The sequence below is a fragment of the Palaemon carinicauda genome, chromosome 22 (genome assembly GCF_036898095.1).
Source record: "Palaemon carinicauda isolate YSFRI2023 chromosome 22, ASM3689809v2, whole genome shotgun sequence".
NCBI classification, from domain to species: Eukaryota; Metazoa; Arthropoda; class Malacostraca; order Decapoda; family Palaemonidae; genus Palaemon; species Palaemon carinicauda.
The window spans coordinates 65,692,521-65,714,076 of NC_090746.1; the positions used below are offsets into that span (position 1 = coordinate 65,692,521).

The 21,556-nt window shown below is 40.7% G+C and overlaps 1 protein-coding gene across 1 annotated transcript in view; it reads left to right on the top strand.

The window, feature by feature from the left end:
- The window catches only part of Vps13 (vacuolar protein sorting 13C), a 469,226-nt gene that overhangs the window by 204,421 nt on the left and 243,249 nt on the right, over positions 1 to 21,556 (top strand). Inside the window, exons 24-28 of the mRNA XM_068346310.1 lie at positions 3,669 to 3,836; positions 12,272 to 12,406; positions 12,525 to 12,697; positions 14,065 to 14,215; positions 15,580 to 15,691. Coding sequence (XP_068202411.1) covers positions 3,669 to 3,836; positions 12,272 to 12,406; positions 12,525 to 12,697; positions 14,065 to 14,215; positions 15,580 to 15,691 — 739 coding nt within the window. The remainder of the gene's footprint in view (positions 1 to 3,668; positions 3,837 to 12,271; positions 12,407 to 12,524; positions 12,698 to 14,064; positions 14,216 to 15,579; positions 15,692 to 21,556) is intronic.

Genomic DNA, 21,556 nt, shown 5'->3' on the forward strand with positions numbered 1-21,556 from the left:
CTATAAAAGGATTTACGTATGTCGGCTTGTTCAACATAAAGATATTTGCTGCAAGTTTGAACTTTTGAAGCTTTACTGATTCAACTACCCGATTAGGAAGATCATTCTACAACTCGGTTAGAGCTGGAATAAAACATGTAGAGTACTGTGTAGTATTGAGCTTCATGATGGAGAAGGACTGACTATTAGAATTAACTTCATACTAGGATTACGAACAGGATGGAACTGTCTGGGAAGATCTGAATGTAAAGGATGGTCAGTATTATTAAAGATTTTATGCAACATGCATAATGAACTAATTGAACGACGGTGCTAGAGATTAAAATCTAGATCAGGAATAAGAAATTTAATAGACCGTAAGTTCCTGTCCAACAAATTAAGTTGAGAATCAGCAGCTGAAGACCACAGGAGAACAATACTTGATACAAGGTAGAATGAAAGAATCAACCAAAACACTTCTTCAGAATAGATTGATCACCAAAAATCTTGTAAGTCTTTCTCAATGAGCCAATTTTTTGTGCAATTGAAGAAGACACAGACCTAATGTGTTTCTCAAAAGTAAATTTGCTGTCTAGCATCACACCTAAAATTTTAAAGTGAGTTATACAAGTTAAAGAAACATTATCAATGCTGAGATCCAGATGTTGAGGAGCCACTGTTCTTGACCTACTTACAAACATACTTTGAGTTTTGTTACGATTCAACTTCATACCCCGTAATTTGCACCATGCACTAATTTTAGCTAGATCTCTTATTAAGGGATTCAGCCACTCCAGATCTACATTCAGGAGATGGAATTGATACAAAGATAGTAGCATCATCTGTATATGCAATAAGCTTGTTTTCTAGACCAAACCACATGTCATGTGTATATAGTTTGAAAAGTAATGGGCCAAGAACATTACCCTGTGGAACACCGGATATCACATTCCTATACTCACAATCGTGGCCATCAACAACTCTTTGCGATCTATTACTTAAAAAAAATTCAATAATGATGCTAAGAAACGATCCACTCACTCCCGACTGTTTGAGTTTGAAAACAAGGGCTACACAATTAACACGGTTAAAGACCACTAAAATTAAGGCCAATCATACAAACTTTCTTACCACAATCAAGGGATGTCTGTATAGCATTGGAGATTGTAAGAAGGGCATCACATGCTCCAAGGCCTATACGGAAACCAAATTGCAAACTAGGTAACAGATTTTTTCCTTCAGCAAACCTATTAAGACATTTTGCCAAAAGAGATTCAAAAACTTTAATCTCAATAATCCAATGTAGGGGCAGTGATATTGTTAGGAAAGAAAACGGGAAATTTCTTGTTTCTAGGGTTGACATTGAACAAGTCTCATGAGAGAAGCAATATGAATATTAGGTAAGTATAGACGAATGATTTGATTAAGATTCTGATTTTCACGTTACTCTATGCTTTTTGCAGTATGTTTTCTGTAACACTTTTGCACATTTAATACACCTATTACTTCATGCAAATTGTGTTAAATGTCCTTGTGAAACTAAAGTACTGTATGTTATTATTTTAAAGAAGAAAACTAACTGATAAGATTTTGCAACTGTGTTTATAGTAATATCAATTAATGTTGCATTTGGTCAGTACTGAAAGGTTATTACAAATAAAGAAAATTTGTCCAGAAGTTTATTCATGAATGAAGGGGTTTCACTGTACCTCCTGTGTACAAATGTCATATCCTTTTCACTTCTTATTCTTATCCCTCATGGTTCCAGTTATATACCACTTTGCTTATATAAACTTCACCAATCCTGCTTGATTTTTAATTTTTCATAGCAAACAATCTTTTATTTTTTATATGAACATATATTCCATTGTGACTTTCTTTTGCTCATGTCATAGGGGTTGGAAAACTACAGTAAGTCGCTTTACACCTTCGATGATTTGAGTAATGCACATGACTAAGAGATTGTGATATGACAAGCCTCTAATACTGGGTCTGATCTCAACAGATTGACAGCCCTGACTGTTCTAGTAGTGATGGGTTCGTTTAATTTAAACCCTTTGGCTGGCGCACCTTTGAGTCTGGCTGCATGTAGATGATTGGATTAATAGTACTGTAACAGGATCCCAAAATGGGAGATTCAAGTCAGCAGTCCTCATAGTCTTGTAAAAGCTAAATGTGTTGTTATTGTTCCATTATTATTCTGTATGAAGATGAGAATTTCTTCCTAAATTAAACTCCATCAGTGCAGGGAAAGCATCATGTTTGAAATAGCATTAAAACTTTTACAAATCAGTCTTCTAAATAGCAGGTTGAATTATTCAGGAAATAGATACTGTATAAAGTTTTTTTTATAAGAAATTTAGTACCTGTACTACAAAGGAATGACCCAACTGATTAGTAATCTCCACACAGGATATGCAAAATTTTCAAGTTTGCATGCTTTTGAAAAGACTTTAAGCCCCAATGTTCAAAGTATCATTATCAAGTAAACTGATAAAGCAGCCTTACAATAGGGGCATTTCCTATATGGAATTGAAATAATCAGTGATTTCATAAATGTGTTCCTGAAATTTTCTAAATCTTGAATAATTGTAATGATCTCACCATTAAAGTGAAAGCCAGAAGAGTCTTAGAGAAAAGCCTTCAATAAATCCTTAATGAAGGATAGCCTAAATGTCAAGCAAATAACAACCTAAGGGAAGTTGACTCTTCAGTAGTATCTGTAGGAGAATATCACTTACAGTATACCTCTCATGGTAATCTGTAGATGGTACTAAGGGTTCATTTTAGCAAACCTTTGACCTCATATATGTTGTTTACTCCCTTTTTGTTATCATCCTTTGATCTTTTCTTACTTATGAATGATGTAACTTACCCCTCTCATGATTTTTACCTCGCGAATAAATGTTTCTGGCTGTCCAACCTCTTATAATATTTACTCCCTAGTGCAAAGCCCCCTGCCCATTGCCGAGTTGCATCTTGGCTCTGTTTGATCTCCCCTTGAGTACTACTTACCTACCATTGGGCTAGCCCTACGATATTCTTGAAAAGTGACATTGGAGGTGTCTTGTTAATCTAATTTCAAATGACAAATTATCACAGAAATAAGACTTTATTACTATAATTGGTAGAATCCATTCAGTACAAGTGCATTGGAATTCAAGAGATAGTTGCACAGTAATCACTGCTACTCCCTATAATTTTTGTCTAATAGCTCGAGCCTTCGTATGTCATTCTAAGATGCACAGAATTTTTAATCATCATGCCTTTTCAGCTTATTGTAATTTTTTTTGTAAGAGATATTTTATTATACATAATGCTAGTTCAGTCCATTTACCTTTTGAGCTGCCAGCCGAAAACAATTTTTAGTCTTAGTCTGTTTATTTTTATGGTACAGTACTATCCTCAAAAGGGTAATGCTTTTGAATTTCTAGATATCTAGTAAAAGTATGCAATGTAGGTGGTATGTAGGAGCCTTATTAGGAATGTAAAGCCAATTAAGGTAAGTATATTGGATGTCTTCATAATTCTTAAAACTTAATATCATCAGATTCAGGATCATAACCTACTAGTTTGCAGAGGATATACATGATTTATGTCTGCTTTCCCAAGCTTATCTTTGCTTGACAATCGATCCTTGTAAATATTGTGAATGATAGTTGGACACATTTTTCCTTTTTGTTGCGCAGATTGTTGAAGTTGTGGGAGCAGAAGCATGGGATGCCGAGGTGTCAGTTTATGGGAAGGCGACGGAAGGTCTCCAGTACTTGGATATGAAACGAGTTGACACCAGCATCACCCTCACTTTTGGATGTGCACGCATTGTGTTCCTTAACAAATTTGTGATGGACGTTTTGGTTAGTATTCAATTGTGTAGTACTTTACAGTTTGTATATTGAACTAACTGGTAAACTACAGAATTAGAAAATTTAAAAAATATTTTGTAAGAAATATACTTAACTGTACAATACAATAAATGGTTATCATTATTACTCCATTTATTATTAGAATTATTATCAATATTATTTTTGTTATTATTGATATTATAGTTATTTATTATATTGCTATTTTTCAATATTAATCTTACCCGATGATCATGTAGCTGTCAACTCCGTTGCCCGACAGAAATCTACGGTCGGGATACGCCAGCGATCGCTATCCAGGTGGGGGTGTACACAACAGCGCCATCTGTGAGTAGGTACTCAAGTACTTCTTGTCAACAAGAACTCAATTTTTCCTCTGTCGTGCCGCCGGCAAGACCTACTTGGATACGCTGTTGATTCTGGAGTTGTTGTTCACGATTTGGTGATGTATTTACTCTAGAGTTTAGCCTTCGCTATTCAGGAAGCTTTATCATTAGCTTAGCAAGCTTTTGGAATTAATTTGGATTAATTGTTAACGAACTTTGCTAGATTTTGGAATTCCCCCTTGACTACTTCTAAATTCAAGATGTCTGACCAGTCTCAAGTCCCTAAATACAGGCAGTGTAGTGTTAGGACTTGTGCTAGGCGTCTTCCGAAGGCCTCTATAGATCCTCACACCGTTTGTTCCAATTGTAGGGGTAAATCCTGTCAATTGGAAGATCGATGTGGGGAATGCGCTGGGCTTTCGGAATTCGATTTTAACGAATTCCTTAAAAATGCACGTAGGTTAGAGAAGGAGAGAATCAGGAGGAGTTCTTCTCGCTCTGTGGATTTTTCCTCTCCCCATGCCCCTCAACCTTTTCCTTCCCCTGTGGTGGTGACTCCCGAACCTGCTACTAGTGCTCAGCCATCCATGGCGGATATGTTGCGTGCCATTCAGGCTCTCGGTGACAGAGTGGAGTCATTGGCTAATGACCGTAATCAGCTCTTGGCAGATGTCAGAGAGCTGAAAGCGAAAAGTGCAGTGGGAAGTGTTATCAGTGCTAGTGATGTGAAAAGTGTCAGTGTCAGTGTTGCGCATGAGGGTACATCTGTGCGTGCCAGTCGTCCTCCCAGTCCGGGACCTCTTGCAAGCTCCCAAGCCCAGGGGAGAAGCAATGTCGAAGGACCAAAGGGTTCGGCAGGCCTTGATCGGCGCACGGATGTATCCTCAGTGGTTGCGGACGTATCTGTTCAAGATCGTCCCATCCACAAACAGACGAATGAGCCCTTACATTCCTCGTCTGTGGAAGAAGTTTCCAGGAGGAAACGATGGACCAAGGTCTCACGACCGCTCAAACGTAAGGTCCCTTCCGAGCGAGTCCAACGGCCCAGGTGTAGCCACTGGGTCAGTTCGGACTCGCTGCAGTCATCTGATGACTGCACACCTCCCAAGAGAGGTAGAGTGGTTCCACAACAGGCTTCTGCTCCGTCTGTTGTTGCTCCAACCACGGTAGACCCTAAGTGGTCCATGCTGCAGACTATGCAGTCTCAGCTTGCGGCATTCATGCAGGAGTATCATGCTGAGAAGGTTAACACTGCACCTGTTAACCTACAACCCGCCGAGGTTGTGCGCTCAGCAGATACTGCGGCTGCCTGCTCCCGCACTCCACCTGTGAGAGTTCCACCACCGATGCGCAGTCCACCCTGCCAGACGCATGTTCTTGCTGCTCCATTCGTTGACATGAGTGAGCTACCGCATCAGCAGTGGGAAGGTGCTGTAGAGCTGCCGGGTTCCAGCACTATGCGGCTTTCTCCGCAACCCATGCGGCATGCGCCGCATACCATACAGCATGCTCCGCATACCATACAGCATGCTCCGCATACCATACAGCATGCTCCGCAACCCACCGCAGCCCCACCCACGCACCAGCACTCTGCTTTTGTTGTTGCCAGCTCGCAGACTGACCAGCAGCGGCTTGATGTTGGATCCGCAGCTACGCATGCACCCGTACTGCAGGATTCAGCCGTTCAGCTTTCTGCTCTGCCTTTGCCACTTCCTACTCAGCTTTCGGATGATGGAGTATCGGATGACGAAGCTGCACACTTGGATGAGCCGCACTCTGACTTTGAAGGGCCCAAGTCTACGCCTCCCTCCTTAGACTTTCGTAAAGTCCTTGCCTTGTTCAGGGACTTGTACCCTGAGCAGTTTGTGTCTGCAACCCCTCGCTCTCCTCCCTCCGAGTTTGCTCTGGGCATGCAGTCTGCTGCGCCTGCCTTCACCAAGCTTGTTCTCGCACGATCATCTAAGAGAGCTTTGAGGGTTATGGGAGAGTGGTTGCATTCCAAGAAGCAACTGGGAAAGACTGCATTCATCTTTCCGCCTACCAAGCTTGCTTCCAAGTCGAGCGTCTGGTATGCCACGGGAGAGGAACCCGGCTTGGGAGTTCCTGCCTCTGCCCAGGGCGACTTCTCAAGTCTGGTTGACTCTCCCCGCAGGTTGGCTATGAGACGATCGAAGATCTGCTGGTCCTTTTCTGATATGGATCATCTGTTGAAGGGAGTCTTTCGTGCCTTCGAGATCTTCAACTTCCTCGATTGGTGTTTGGGAGCCTTAAGCAGGAAGACTTCCCCTTCAGATAGGGACTCTGCCATGCTGATCATGTCTAGCATGGACAAAGCCATTCGGGATGGGTCTGGTGAACTTGCGGCTTCGTACGTGTCGGGAGTGCTCAAGAAGAGAGAACATCTTTGCTCCTTATCGGCTGGTATCACTCCTTGCCAGAAGTCAGAGTTGTTGTTTGCTCCTCTCTCCAAGTGTCTGTTTCCGGAGGAGCTGATTAAGGGGATGGCTGCCTCTCTTATCCAGAAGGATACCCATGATCTGATGGCTTCTTCTGCACGTAAGGCTAAAACCTTACCTTCCGTGCCTAGACCCTTCCGCCCTGCAGCAGTAGGCACTCCTGCAACTCGGTTCATCCCGCCCTTTCGTGGCAGAACCTCCAGCAGAGGAGGTACCCGTGCCGACAGTCACCGTGGCAAATCCAAGAAGGGTTCCAAGTCCGCAAAAGGCAAGTTCTGACTTCCTTCCTCTCCAGACAGCAGTGGGAGCCAGACTCAAGACCTTCTGGCAAGCTTGGGAGAGCAGAGGTGCAGACGCTCAGTCTGTGAAGTGGCTAAGGGAGGGATACAGAATTCCGTTCTGCCGCAGTCCCCCTCTAGCTACATCTCCCATCAACCTCTCTCCCAACTACAAGGAGAAGGACAAGAGGCTAGCGTTGCAACAAGAGGTGTCGCTCTTGCTACAAAGGGAAGCGGTAGTCTTAGTCCGGGACCATCAATCCCCGGGCTTCTACAACCGTCTCTTCCTAGTAGCGAAGAAGACAGGAGGTTGGAGACCGGTGCTGGACGTCAGTGCTCTCAATGCTTTTGTCACCAAGCAGACGTTCACGATGGAGACGACGAAGTCGGTCCTAGCAGCGGTCAGGCAGGAGGACTGGATGGTCTCGTTAGACCTGAAAGACGCGTACTTTCACGTCCCCATCCATCCAGACTCCCAACCTTTCCTAAGGTTCGTCTTTGGAAAGGTTGTGTACCAGTTCCAAGCCCTGTGCTTTGGCCTAAGCACGGCACCTCTTGTGTTTACCAAACTGATGAGGAATATTGCGAAATTCCTTCACTTGGCGGACATCAGAGCCTCCCTCTATTTGGACGACTGGCTTTTAAGAGCTCCAACAAGTCGTCGCTGTCTGGAGAATCTCAAATGGACTATGGATCTGACCAAGGAACTGGGCCTCCTGGTCAATATAGAGAAGTCCCAGCTCGTCCCATCCCAGACCATTATCTATCTAGGTATGGAGATTCAGAGTCGAGCTTTTCGGGCTTTTCCGTCGGCCCCAAGGATCAATCAAGCCCTAGAATGCATCCAGAGCATGCTGAGAAGGAACCGATGTTCAGTCAGGCAGTGGATGAGTCTAACAGGGACACTTTCATCGCTGGCCCAGTTCATCGTGTTAGGGAGACTCCACCTCCGCCCCCTTCAGTATCATCTAGCTGCTCACTGGATAATGGACACGACGCTAGAGGCGGTCTCAGTGCCTGTTTCCGAAGAGATGAGGTCTACTCTAACGTGGTGGAAGAACAGCATTCTTCTCAAGGAAGGTCTACCTTTGGCTGTTCAGACCCCCGACCACCGTCTCTTCTCGGACGCATCGGACACGGGCTGGGGTGCGACACTGGACGGACAGGAATGCTCGGGCACATGGAATCAGGAGCAAAGGACACTTCACATCAATTGCAAGGAGTTGTTGGCGGTTCATCTGGCCTTGATAAACTTCAAGTCCCTCCAGCTAAACAAGGTGGTGGAGGTGAACTCCGACAACACCACAGCCTTGGCTTACATCTCCAAGCAGGGAGGGACTCATTCGAGGAAGTTGTTCGAGATCGCAAGGGACCTCCTCATTTGGTCAAACGATCGAAAGCTTTCGCTGGTAACGAGGTTCATTCAGGGCGATATGAATGTCATGGCAGATCGCCTCAGCCGGAAGGGTCAGGTCATCCCCACAGAGTGGACCCTTCACAAGAATGTTTGCAGCAGACTATGGGCCCTGTGGGGTCAGCCAACCATAGATCTATTCGCTACCTCGATGACCAAGAGGCTCCCGATGTATTGTTCTCCGATTCCAGACCCAGCAGCAGTTCACGTGGATGCCTTTCTGCTGGATTGGTCCCATCTCGACCTGTATGCGTTCCCGCCGTTCAAGATTGTCAACAGGGTACTTCAGAAGTTCGCCTCTCACAAAGGGACACGGCTGACGTTGGTTGCTCCCCTCTGGCCCGCGAGAGAATGGTTCACCGAGGTACTGCAATGGCTAGTCGACGTTCCCAGGACTCTTCCTCTAAGAGTGGACCTTCTGCGTCAACCTCACGTAAAGAAGGTACACCCAAACCTCCACGCTCTTCGTCTGACTGCCTTCAGACTATCGAAAGACTCTCAAGAGCTAGAGGCTTTTCGAAGGAGGCAGCCAGAGCGATTGCCAGAGCAAGGAGGACATCCACTCTCAGAGTCTATCAGTCTAAATGGGAAGTCTTCCGAAGCTGGTGCAAGGCGAATGCAGTTTCCTCAACCAGTACCACTGTAACCCAAATTGCTGACTTCCTGTTACATCTAAGGAACGTAAGATCCCTATCAGCTCCTACGATCAAGGGTTACAGAAGTATGTTGGCAGCGGTATTCCGCCACAGAGGCTTGGATCTTTCCACCAACAAAGATCTACAGGACCTCCTTAGGTCTTTTGAGACCTCAAAGGAACGTCGGTTGTCCACACCAGGCTGGAATCTAGACGTGGTTTTAAGGTTCCTAATGTCATCAAGATTTGAACCGCTCCAATCAGCCTCTTTTAAGGACCTCACATTAAAAACTCTTTTCCTCGTGTGCTTAGCAACTGCTAAAAGAGTAAGTGAGATCCACGCCTTCAGCAGGAACATAGGTTTTACTTCTGAAACGGCTACATGTTCCTTGCAACTCGGTTTTTTGGCTAAAAACGAGCTTCCTTCCCGTCCTTGGCCTAAGTCGTTCGAGATCCCAAGCCTGTCCAACTTGGTGGGGAACGAACTAGAGAGAGTACTTTGCCCAGTAAGAGCTCTTAGGTACTATTTAAGAAGGTCAAAGCCATTACGAGGACAATCAGAAGCTTTATGGTGTGCTATCAAGAAGCCTTCTCTACCGATGTCTAAGAACGCAGTTTCTTACTACATCAGGCTTCTGATTAGAGAAGCACATTCTCATCTGAAGGAAGAAGACCTTGCTTTGCTGAAGGTAAGGACACATGAAGTGAGAGCTGTTGCTACTTCAGTGGCCTTCAAACAGAACCGTTCTCTGCAGAGTGTTATGGATGCAACCTATTGGAGAAGCAAGTCAGTGTTCGCATCATTCTATCTCAAAGATGTCCAGTCTCTTTACGAGAACTGCTACACCCTGGGACCATTCGTAGCAGCGAGTGCAGTAGTAGGTGAGGGCTCAGCCACTACATTCCCATAATCCCATAACCTTTTTAATCTTTCTCTTGAATACTTTTTATTGTTGTTTTTTGGGTTGTACGGAAGGCTAAGAAGCCTTCCGCATCCTGGTTGATTTGGCGGGTGGTCAAATTCTTTCTTGAGAAGCGCCTAGGTTAGAGGTTGTGATGAGGTCCTTTAGTATGGGTTGCAGCCCTTTATACTTCAGCACCTAGGAGTCGTTCAGCATCCTAAGAGGACCGCTAGGCTCAGTAAGGAAGACGTACTTAAAAAAGGCAGAGTAATAGTTCAAGTCGACTTCCTTACCAGGTACTTATTTATTTTATGTTTGTTATTTTGAATAACTGATAAAATGAAATACGGGATACTTAGCTTCTTTGTTAACATGTATGCTGGTCTCCACCCACCACCCTGGGTGTGAATCAGCTACATGATCATCGGGTAAGATTAATATTGAAAAATTTTATTTTCATTAGTAAAATAAATTTTTGAATATACTTACCCGATGATCATGAATTTAAGAACCCGCCCTTCCTCCCCATAGAGAACCAGTGGACCGAGGAGAAAATTGAGTTCTTGTTGACAAGAAGTACTTGAGTACCTACTCACAGATGGCGCTGTTGTGTACACCCCCACCTGGATAGCGATCGCTGGCGTATCCCGACCGTAGATTTCTGTCGGGCAACGGAGTTGACAGCTACATGATCATCGGGTAAGTATATTCAAAAATTTATTTTACTAATGAAAATAACATTATTCATTGCAGAATTATTGTTGTTTTTACATTTATTATTGCTGCATCTTAAATGCATTTATAAATGTAAAACAATAACTGCATTAAAACACTGACAAAAAATAAATTCAGTGATTCTTTTACAACAGCATTTGTGACATTGTCATAAAGGAAAATAGAGTCAGTAAAGAAATGTTTTTGTTACATTCAGTCAAGTGATTCTAGTTCATTTAAGTGCTTCAAGATTTGAAAAAAAGGTTGAAAGATGCATAACACAAAAAGCTTTTTTTTCCTTTTTGACTATGTAAAGTGGGGGGAATGTCAGTAAATGGTTTGGGTCACACATTCATATTCAAAAGCTGTATTGAATACTTTGGATTTTAATACCAATTGCTGAAAAAATTTTCAAATGTATTGATGGCAACGCTAAATTTAGGATGGAAAACGCACTTAATACTTGAAAGGTTACATTATTATTAATGGAGAAAGCCAAGAGCTTTAATTAGTGATATTGATGGTAAAATCAGTCTAATTATCCATGAATTGAATGCCAGAGGGGTTGCCGGTAAGCGTTAGGGATAGTTTCTTGTTTAAAACTATAGTTAAGAGTCCTTGAGAGAGGGACTTTAACAGACTATGAAACAGAGAGAGCTTTAAGATGATATGAATAAAAGTTAGATTGTTTTGCAAGAGGGAGTATGTAATTTGTATAAGACTAGCCATCTTTTAGTAGATTTTCCTTTCTCGGTCATAAGTACAAAAGAGGATTGTGGCTCTGGTTTTGAAGCTGCTCTTGGTCGTCTACCACCACACAAGCGTATTGCAGTTTATTAGGGATGTAAGCTGACATGTTTTAAATAATGCGAAGATTCAATTGAATTTAAAAATATTGCATAGGCATGCTACATAGGCAAAAATCTAAATTTTAATTTCCCTAGAATGTACTGTTTTAAGCTGTTTTCAGAGATCTAAAATTGAGAAATAATTGTAGCTTCTTTCTATAAACTAAACTGTCTCTAATTCATTCTCTTTATTATCATTATTTCAATTTTTTATCATTACAAATCAAGTTATAACCCCTTTTTGGGAAAACAGAAAGCTTCAAGCTTCAGGCTCAAGGGACCAAATTGGGAGAGCAGTTAAGTGCAGAAAATAAACGGGCGATATAAACCATAAAAGAGAATTATCAAAATTAAAAAAGGTTATGATGAATAATCAGGAAAAATTTAACCACATGAATAGGGAGATAGCATCAAATTTTAGTTAAAGCTACGATAAAGATTCTAGAATACCATCTAGCATTAAGCCTTTGAAAGAAAAAACAAGACTGTTACAATTAACTGCATATCTACATAGTGGTTGGTATAAACTGTAAAGATATGATTGCAAAGGATTATCAGAATTAGGGGAAAATCTTTTAAAGAATGACTAATGAGCTAAAGTTAGAATACATTTATTTACCAATGCAAACTGATGACATATATGTTTTCGTCTGCCTTCTTACCCCATATATATGTTAAGGATTTTCTACTTAAAGTGTGAGTGTCTTTTAAGATAGGCCCCATCAACCCATTATAAATGGATATGGTACTTTAATCTTAGCAAGAGTTGGTTTATTGGCTTGTTTTGAAAAATTAAATTAAGATAAGTTTTTTGTTTTATTATTAAGAAGATGTTTTATAAAAAGGAAATTTTTCAGAATTGGATCGATAAATTCCAAACAGCTAAAGCTAAATTAGCTTCTGCTGGTGTAGCGGCTGCAGCAGCAGCTCAAGCTAGCTTACAGGATGCTTATGCACAGTGTTCTCGTGTCAGCCTTGCCTTAACCTTGAGGGTAAGTTCTCATTCATATTCTGTTTTCATATTTGAGATATAAAGTACAATATTAGCAATACATTTATTAAAACCTTTTTGTAGATTTGAGTGACCTTATGAAATTTGTACCATTTCAGGCTCCTCTCATCCTGATTCCTCAAGATTCACGCAGCCTATCAGGTCTTATGGTTGATTTAGGTCAAATTACGGTCAATAATAAGTTTGAACTTGGGGAAGAACGCAATGAACTTGGTTATCCTGCCATATACGACAAAATAAATTTGGAGTTGCATAATGTCAAGTTAACAAGGTAAAGATATAAATTTATCTTTGTTTCACCTCAAGCTGATTATATTTAGATAGCCTATATTGTGGTCACCAAAGGCACAGATATTTCAGTCTTTCATTCAAGGAGTACTCAAAAGATATCTTTATGAACTGGGAAAATTAATTCATTTGGTAACAATATTTCTTAATACTAGAGTATTTAATCTTGGAAAAATTGGTTATTGTTTTAGAAAAATATTTTTGGATCGTATTCTATGGTCTGTAATTCACCCTAGTAGAATTACGACACATATTCCTTAATTTCTTTGCCGTTTGCCCATTGAAATCATGATGTTTTGTTTGAAACCTAAACTATTGAACCAAGAACTGGATTTGTGGTTTTCATGATTCTTAAAGTAACATTTTTTTTTTTTTTTTACAAAAGATGTGATAAATCAAATCATGGTGGTGATATTTATGAATAAATAGGGGCATAAAATGATTATCTAAATATAATTGGATAAAAAGTCAAATTTACTATCCTATTTAGTATGTATATTCAAAATATTCTGAATCTTAAAACAAAATTTTGGAGACATTAACCACCCATTCTAAAAGTTTCAGATTACTGAAATAATGTGATAATATTTCTTTTGCAATTTACTCAAAGCTTTGTTTTTGTGAAGTGAAGAAACTTTCCAAGGTGAGTTACTAGAATTCATTGAGATTGCTATGTTATATGATAAAAATAGTTTCAAAAGGTAAGAAAAATATTTTTTGGCTGCAAATTTTATTTCAATGAATCTCTCTTGCATTCTTCCACAAAGCTCGTTAATATTGGAGTCTATCATGAGAGATGAGTATCCGGTTGATAAGTTTGTTATTTTAGGACTTTAGACATCTTATCTCTCTACTTCATTGAGCCACCTTCATCAGAGCATGGGATTCAGAATTTTTAATATCAGGTATTTTTCATAGAAGTGAATGGAATTTTAATAAAAAATTCATCATTTCTATACCCATCTAATGTTCATACACATGTTCATCTTCCACTCCACTGATTGGTGATGTCAAGAGGAAAGGGAATAAAATTAGATTTCCAGATGGAAAATAGAAAGCGTATGTCGTACCCAAACTGAGGTTATCAACATTACCTTCTAGATTGTCTCAATATTTTGTTAGAGGCTTAGGACTATTGAAATGAAAGAAAACAGGAAATTTTTAGTATTGAGGTAAACGGCGATCCAAACCAGGCTTCAATAGAGAAGCATTTTGAGCACCAGGTGATTATAGTAATAGATTTTATTGATAGAATTAAGTTTTTGTATAGTCTTATAGAGTAGATATTCAAAGCTTTTACAGTGTTTTTGGCATCATAATTTTTAAATCTATGATAATTTTTTCTTATAGAGTTGAGCTCAGTGAAAATGGATCACTGGAACAAGAATATGAATTATTACAGCCAATATCACTGACCATATCTGTGTGTCGGAACCTCACCATTTCATGGAACACCCAAAAACCTGAATTGGAAGTAAAGGCTCATCTTAAGCCTATAAAGGTAAGATGTGTAGTATTTTTTTCTGGAGATATGTAGATGTGATTAATTTTTATGATAAACAATTATTATATTTCTTAGTTGCATAATACAGTAAATATTTATCTTTAGTAGTCTGGAAATTAGAAAATCATGTTCAGTAAAAACCTTTGAAGCCTTATTTCAGTAAAACTAAGATAGTAGAAGATTTAATAGAAGGTGATTTGATCATCCATCTTGGCAGGTGACATTGATGGTCAAAATTAATTGGTAAATTAGCTGGAGCCTTTAAATGCCATATTTCTTGCATTCAACATCAGTTGTCACTAAGATAGGAATATCAGGGAGTAGGAAAGCTTACATATAAGCTTTGGCATCAGCTTTCTTACTCCTACATATAAGCTAAAAACCATCAGAAAGGGCAAAAAGAATAAATAAAACAAATAGATAAATAATGACTCATATTGCTAATTAAAATTCCAGTTCCAGCGCGCTTTATCATTATCTACCCAGAGTCAGTTTTCCCACTATGACTATGTCCAACTAAAATTTGGATTGCCTGTCAAGCATAGACAGCCATTCAGGATTAACACTTTTGAATGAAGCTAAACATCTATAATTAGATGCAATATATTGCAATTTAGCTATTAAACCCCCTGAACAGTACCAAAGTGTTAATCCTGAATTGCTGTTGTTGTTTTTTGGATGTGCCTTCTGTTCACTCTGCAGTCCTTAAAAATAAAATTAGTAAAGAGAGTTATGAACGACTGTGCTCATACTTACATAGCCATTATTTGGTAGAAATAGCCTTGTTCTTTCTGTCTCATAGATGTTATCTGGTATAGCAAGAGTGAAGGAATGGGAGGTGAGAAATTTTGTTTGTCGGTCCGTGTTTTTATATGAATAAGGTTTTATATAATGAAAACTATTTATTGTATTGAAAAAAAGAAAAAAAATATTAAAATTGTTTCTTTAAAACTTCCACACACTTAAATAGTGTTAAAAAAATAGAAAATCTTGTTGTGTTAACCATTGACGGCAAATAGGATTTAGATATACAGTTTAGAATGTGTCCAATGGCACTTAAAATGTTAACCTGTTCATATGTATAACAATAACAGAAAAATTGTTTATTGCTAAATTCCATAATTAAGCTTGGGTTGATCTCATTTGGTTTCTTTTCCAAAGTTTGTTGAGTGTCATCTGATATTCCCATTGTAATCAGACCTTGAGCTCGGTTGTGCCTCACATTGAAAATGTCCTGTTGAGTGTACATGGTAGTTTTCTGTGACAATTATTCCATTATTGATATAACATAGGTGATAGTGAAAGTTTATTGAAGGTCAATTAAGAGAAGCTGCTGCTATAAGTATAATTTTCTTCTGTAGGTGTCTCTTAGTGAAGATGATCTGTTAGTAACATTAGCTGTACTCCACGGCAACTTGAGTGAGCAGGCCACTCCATCTGTAACCAGCAGCACTGGTTTATCTGTGCAGTCTGGTAAGTCTCATTTCCATGGCTTTGTGTATTTTACTTCAACTAATACAGTACAGTTATTTTCCTGGAAGGTTTACTTGATTTCATTTCAGGTTGCTTCACATTGTTTCATTGCATAAAATTTTGTTTTAGGTGGTATGTTCTTAGCAGGAGTTTTGGTATTTCATTTCTGATGTAGAGATTAAGTGTAGCACTATGGGTTGAGGAGAGAAAAATTCAAAGGCAAAATTATTTATGCATTTATTTGTCAAGTTTATGTGAACAATAGTAATCCATTTATTTATTGGTCTATTTAGCATTATGATTTACATGGGTGATAAAGTTACTCTTTATGAGGTAAGTATAGTTTGTGTAAAGTTAATGATTAGAAGTTTTTTTTTTTTTTTTTTTTTTTTTGCCACTTGAAAGAAATAGAAATTAACAGATTTCTACTAATATTTACCAAATGTAGGTTGTCTTTTAAAGGGTTAACCAACCAGAAAATGAATAAAATTGGTGTAACTCTTTTTTTTTAATATAAGGAGTAATATTTGCTTTTAAGTACATAAACCTTCATACACTTGCCTTCCTAAGTGTAAAGCTTCAACCTTGAATACATACACAGGTATACCTCACCTTACATTAGTACTTGGTTCCAGGAGAGGCAACTTGAGTTGAAAAATGACGTAAATCAAATTTACTTGTCTCTGAATTTACTTGTTACTAGGCTAAACTACAAATAACCATTGAATGATATATGGTAAATAAGAATATATTTAAGCTTACAAACAAATAAATTTGATTTTTAATTAAGTACTGAAAAAGGTAATTCAAGTTTACAAATATGTGTACATCCATACTTGTAAATGAAGATGTTTACAATTTAACAGGTTTAAAGTATATTACGGTCTCTATTTGTGAATGTGGTTTGCTTTAAGATAGTAGAAAATAGAAAGATTTTGTAAGGTTAAATAACAAATTATGTTATTAAAATTATTTTGCGATAGTATAAATTTAGTCGTTACATTTATCAATGTTTACATTCAAACTTTGTTTACATCATGTACATAGATAGCTGTGGATCGTCAGCATCAACAGCTGATTCATCTCTTGTTGTTTTTTTATATACATTTTAATAAGAAACTGGTCGAGAGTTTGTTGAACTGTGCTCTTCTTTTCTTCAAGGATTATGTGATAGGGAACAAAATCATATCAACAATACTCTGTCAACTATGTGTGAGCATAATCGTGATAATGTCGTGACCTTGAAAACGTCTAACAACAAAGCCAAAATAAAAACCATCTGTAATTGCTGTTGTTGAACTACATCTTTAATTGATACTAGGAAATTGAAAAAATTAATAAACGAAGTTCAGATAACATCGAAAACCAGGATTATTGACATCTTTCAGTACATATATGTTATTCTTTTGGCTAAAGCTACAGATCAGCTGATGAAATCGAATGACGTTTTAATCCCAACCTACGATCGAACATAGATTTACTCAAAGTAAAAATGTTATTTTTATTAATAAAATAAATTTTTTAATATACTTACCCGGTGATCATATAAGCTGTCAGCTCTGCTGCCCGACAGAAAAACCTAAGGACAAAATACGCCAGCGATCGCTATACAGGTGGGGGTGTACATCAACTGCGCCATCTGTCGAGCAGGTACTCAAGTACTCCATGTCAACACAGAACCAATTTTCTCCTCGGCCCACTGGGTCTCTATTGGGGAGGAAGGGAGGGTCCTTTAATATATGATCACCGGGTAAGTATATTCAAAAATTTATTTTATTAATAAAAATAACATTTTTCAATATTAAACTTAGCCGGTGATCATATAAGCTGATTCACACCCAGGGGGGTGGGTAGAGACCAGCATTACATGTTGACATTATTATGAGCTAAGTATTTTGTATTTCATTTTAGCAGTTATTCAAAATAACAAACATAAAATAAATAAGTACCTGGTAAGGAAGTCGACTTGAACAATTACTCTGCCTTTTTAAGTACGTCTTCCTTACTGAGCCTCGCGATCCTCATAGGATGCTGAGCGACTCCTAGGAGCTGAAGTATGAAGGGTTGCAACCCATACTAAAGGACCTCATCAAAACCTCTAATCTAGGCGCTTCTCAAGAAATGACTTTGACCACCCGCCAAATCAAGTAGGATGCGAAAGGCTTCTTAGCCTTCCGGACAACCCAAAAACAATAATAAAACATTTCAAGAGAAAGATTAAAAAGGTTATGGAATTAGGGAATTGTAGTGGTTGAGCCCTCACCCACTACTGCACTCGTTGCTACGAATGGTCCCAGAGTGTAGCAGTTCTCGTAAAGAGACTGGACATTCTTAAGATAAAAAGACGCGAACACTGATTTGCTTTTCCAATAGGTTGCGTCGATTATACTTTGCAGAGATCTATTTTGTTTAAAGGCCACGGAAGTTGCGACAGCTCTAACTTCGTGTGTCCTTACCTTCAGCAAAGCTTGGTCTTCCTCATTCAGATGGGAATGAGCTTCTCGTATTAACAGTCTGATAAAATAGGATAAAGCATTCTTTGACATAGGCAAAGATGGATTCTTAACTGAACACCATAAAGCTTCAGACGGGCCTCGTAAAGGTTTTAAATAGAACTTAAGAGCTCTTACAGGACATAAGACTCTTTCTAGTTCATTTCCAACCATACGATAAGTTTGGAATATCGAACGATATTGGTCAAGGCCGAGAAGGCAGCTCGTGTTTGGCTAGAAAACCAAGTTGTAGAACATGTAGCCGTTTCGGATGAGAATCCGATGTTCTTGCTGAAGGCATGAATCTCACTGACTCTTTTAGCTGTGGCTAAGCATATCAGGAAAAGAGTCTTTAAGGTGAGATCTTTCAGGGAGGCTGATTGTAGCGGTTCGAACCTGTCTGACATAAGGAATCTTAGTACCACGTCTAAATTCCAACCAGGTGTAACCAAACGACGCTCCTTCGTGGTCTCAAAAGACTTAAGGAGGTCCTGTAGATCTTTATTGTTGGAAAGATCTAAGCCTCTGTGACGGAAGACTGATGCCAACATGCTTCTGTAACCCTTGATAGTGGGAGCTGAAAGAGATCGTTCTTTCCTCAGATATAAGAGAAAGTCAGCTATTCGAGTTACAGAGGTACTGGTCGAGGATACGGATACTGACTTGCACCAGTTTCGGAAGATTTCCCACTTCGATTGGTAGACTCTAAGGGTGGATGTTCTCCTTGCTCTAGCAATCGCTCTGGCTGCCTCCTTCGAAAAGCCTCTAGCTCTCGAGAGTCTTTCGATAGTCTGAAGGCAGTCAGACGAAGAGCGTGGAGGCCTTGGTGTACCCTCTTTACGCGTGGCTGACGTAGAAGGTCCACCCTTAGGGGAAGTGTTCTGGGAACGTCTACTAGCCATCGAAGTACCTCGGTGAGCCATTCTCCCGCGGGCCAGAGGGAAGCAACTAGCGTCAACCTTGTCCCTTCGTGAGAGGCGAACTTCTGCAGTACCTTGTTGACAATCTTGAACGGAGGGAATGCATATAGATCTAGATGTGACCAATCTAGTAGAAAGGCATCTATATGAACTGCTGCTGGGTCCGGGATTGGTGAGCAAAATATTGGGAGCCTCTTGGTCATCGAGGTTGCGAAGAGATCTATGGTTGGCTGGCCCCAGGTGGCCCAAAGTCTCTTGCATACATCCTTGTGGAGGGTCCATTCTGTTGGAATTATTTGTCCCTTCCGACTGAGACAATCTGCCATGACATTCAAGTTGCCTTGGATGAACCTCGTAACTAGTGAAATGTCTAGACCTTTTGACCAGGTGAGGAGGTCCCTTGCGATCTCGTACAATGTCAGAGAGTAGGTCCCTCCTTGCTTGGAGATGTACGCCAAAGCCGTGGTGTTGTCCGAGTTCACCTCCACCACTTTGCCTTGAAGGAGAGACCTGAAGCTTTTCCAGGTCAGACGTACTGCCAGTAGCTCCTTGCAGTTGAAATGCATTGTCCTTTGATTCGAGTTCCATAATCCCGAGCATTCCCTACCGTCTAATGTCGCACCCCAGCCTACGTCCGATGCGTCCGAGAAGAGAACGTGGTTGGGAGTCTGAACAGTCAGGGGAAGACCCTCTCTAAGGTTGATATAGTCCTTTCACCAAGTCAGACAAGACTTTATCTTTCCGGAAACCGGGATTGAGACCGCTTCTAGCGTCTTGTCCTTTTTCCAGTGAAAAGCTAGATGGTATAGAAGAGGACGGAGGTGTAGTCTTCCTAGTGACACAAATTGATCCACGGATGACAGTGTCCCTACCAGACTCATCCACAGCCTGACTGGGCAGCGTTCCTTCTTCAGCATCTTCTGGATGGATAGCAGGGCTGAGGGTTGATCGTCTTGTTCAGCAACGTCCTCATCAGAGGGTTCCTCATCCGAATCTGATGAGGAAACGGCAACGGAGTGGGCAACGTCTGACTCGCTGAATCCGGTCGCACTGGTGGATGCGTGACGGAGCCGGACGCAATATCATGGCACTGCTGCACAGTCTGTGAACTGTCAACAACCATGGGTGCGCGAGGAAGTACAGCGTCAACCCGAACTGTCTAGACTGTCTGGGTTGTGCAGTCAACACCCTACCGGGTTGCTGAGGTTGACGCACTGCGTCACAACAAGTCACCTCTGCTGGTTGTTGAACGTCTTCCTAGTGACACACTGAACGTCAACAACCACCTCCGAGCGTCGCTTAACGTCAACGTGCGACTGGCAACCCACACTGGGTCGCATCGGTGGAGGAACCACCTCAACTGGCAGACGCGAGTAGGATACCTCAGCGTCAACAGGGCGCACAACCAACCGGTAGGAAGGTTGTTGGCCAGAAGGTTCTTCTCCGCATTTAAGTCCTCTATCAAGGACACAAGCTTGGACTGCATGTCTTGCAGCAAAGCCCATTAGGGTTTACGGGAGCAGGTGTGGCAACAGACGGGGTTAGCGACTGAGGCGGAACCATTTACCATCCCTGGAAGCCTTGTTATGTGTGACATAATAGAACAGCAAAACTTCAAAGGCTCGACAAAAGTTGAGAAGTTGACCTGTAAACAACTTGGAGCGTCTCCTGGCTAGGTGCCAGGGCGAGTCTACCAGAATTGAGAAGTCTATCTGGGCAGAGGCATGAACTCCCAAGCCGAGAACTTCTCTCGTGTCCTATTAGACTCTCGCTCTATAAGCCAGTTTAAAAGAAGGGAAATCAAAGGCTGTATCCCTAAAACTCCTCCTGGTGCAAAAACCAGTTGCCTAGCCAACGTAACGCTCTCTAGGAGAGCGAGAGAGCACTAGCTTAACAACAACGGCTTCGAAGTAGCTAGGCCTAGTGTAAGCTCTGACGTTTAGGCGAACGAGGAGCAGCAGTTACAAGATCCGGACGAAGATCCTTAAAAAATTATCATGATTTAATTAAAGTCCATAGGAGGCTAAGCAGCTTAAGGCTCCTCTCCAAATGACAGAGTCCTCAAAGGAATATCAGTAGGAGGGAGAACAGCACTTTCTCATCTACAGGAACCTTGTCCGATAAAAGCTAGGTTATCTCAGTGAGTCTCTCACTGGTGCATTAGTAGCAGACCAGAAGGCAACGTCATGTAACTGCTTGACAGTCTGTGAACTGTCAACAACTGAACTGTCAACCACAACAGGTGCGTGAGGACATACAGCATTCACTCGAGACTGCTTTGACTGTCTATACTGAGCAGTCAAAACAACTCTAGAATGCGGAGGTTGACGCACAGCGTCAAAACAAAGCAACTTAACTCCACCCTCCTGTTGTTGTGGTAACTCGCGAACGTCAACGGAGGGTTCCGTGCGTCTGTGAACGTCAACGTGCGGCTGGCAGGGTACACTGCGCAT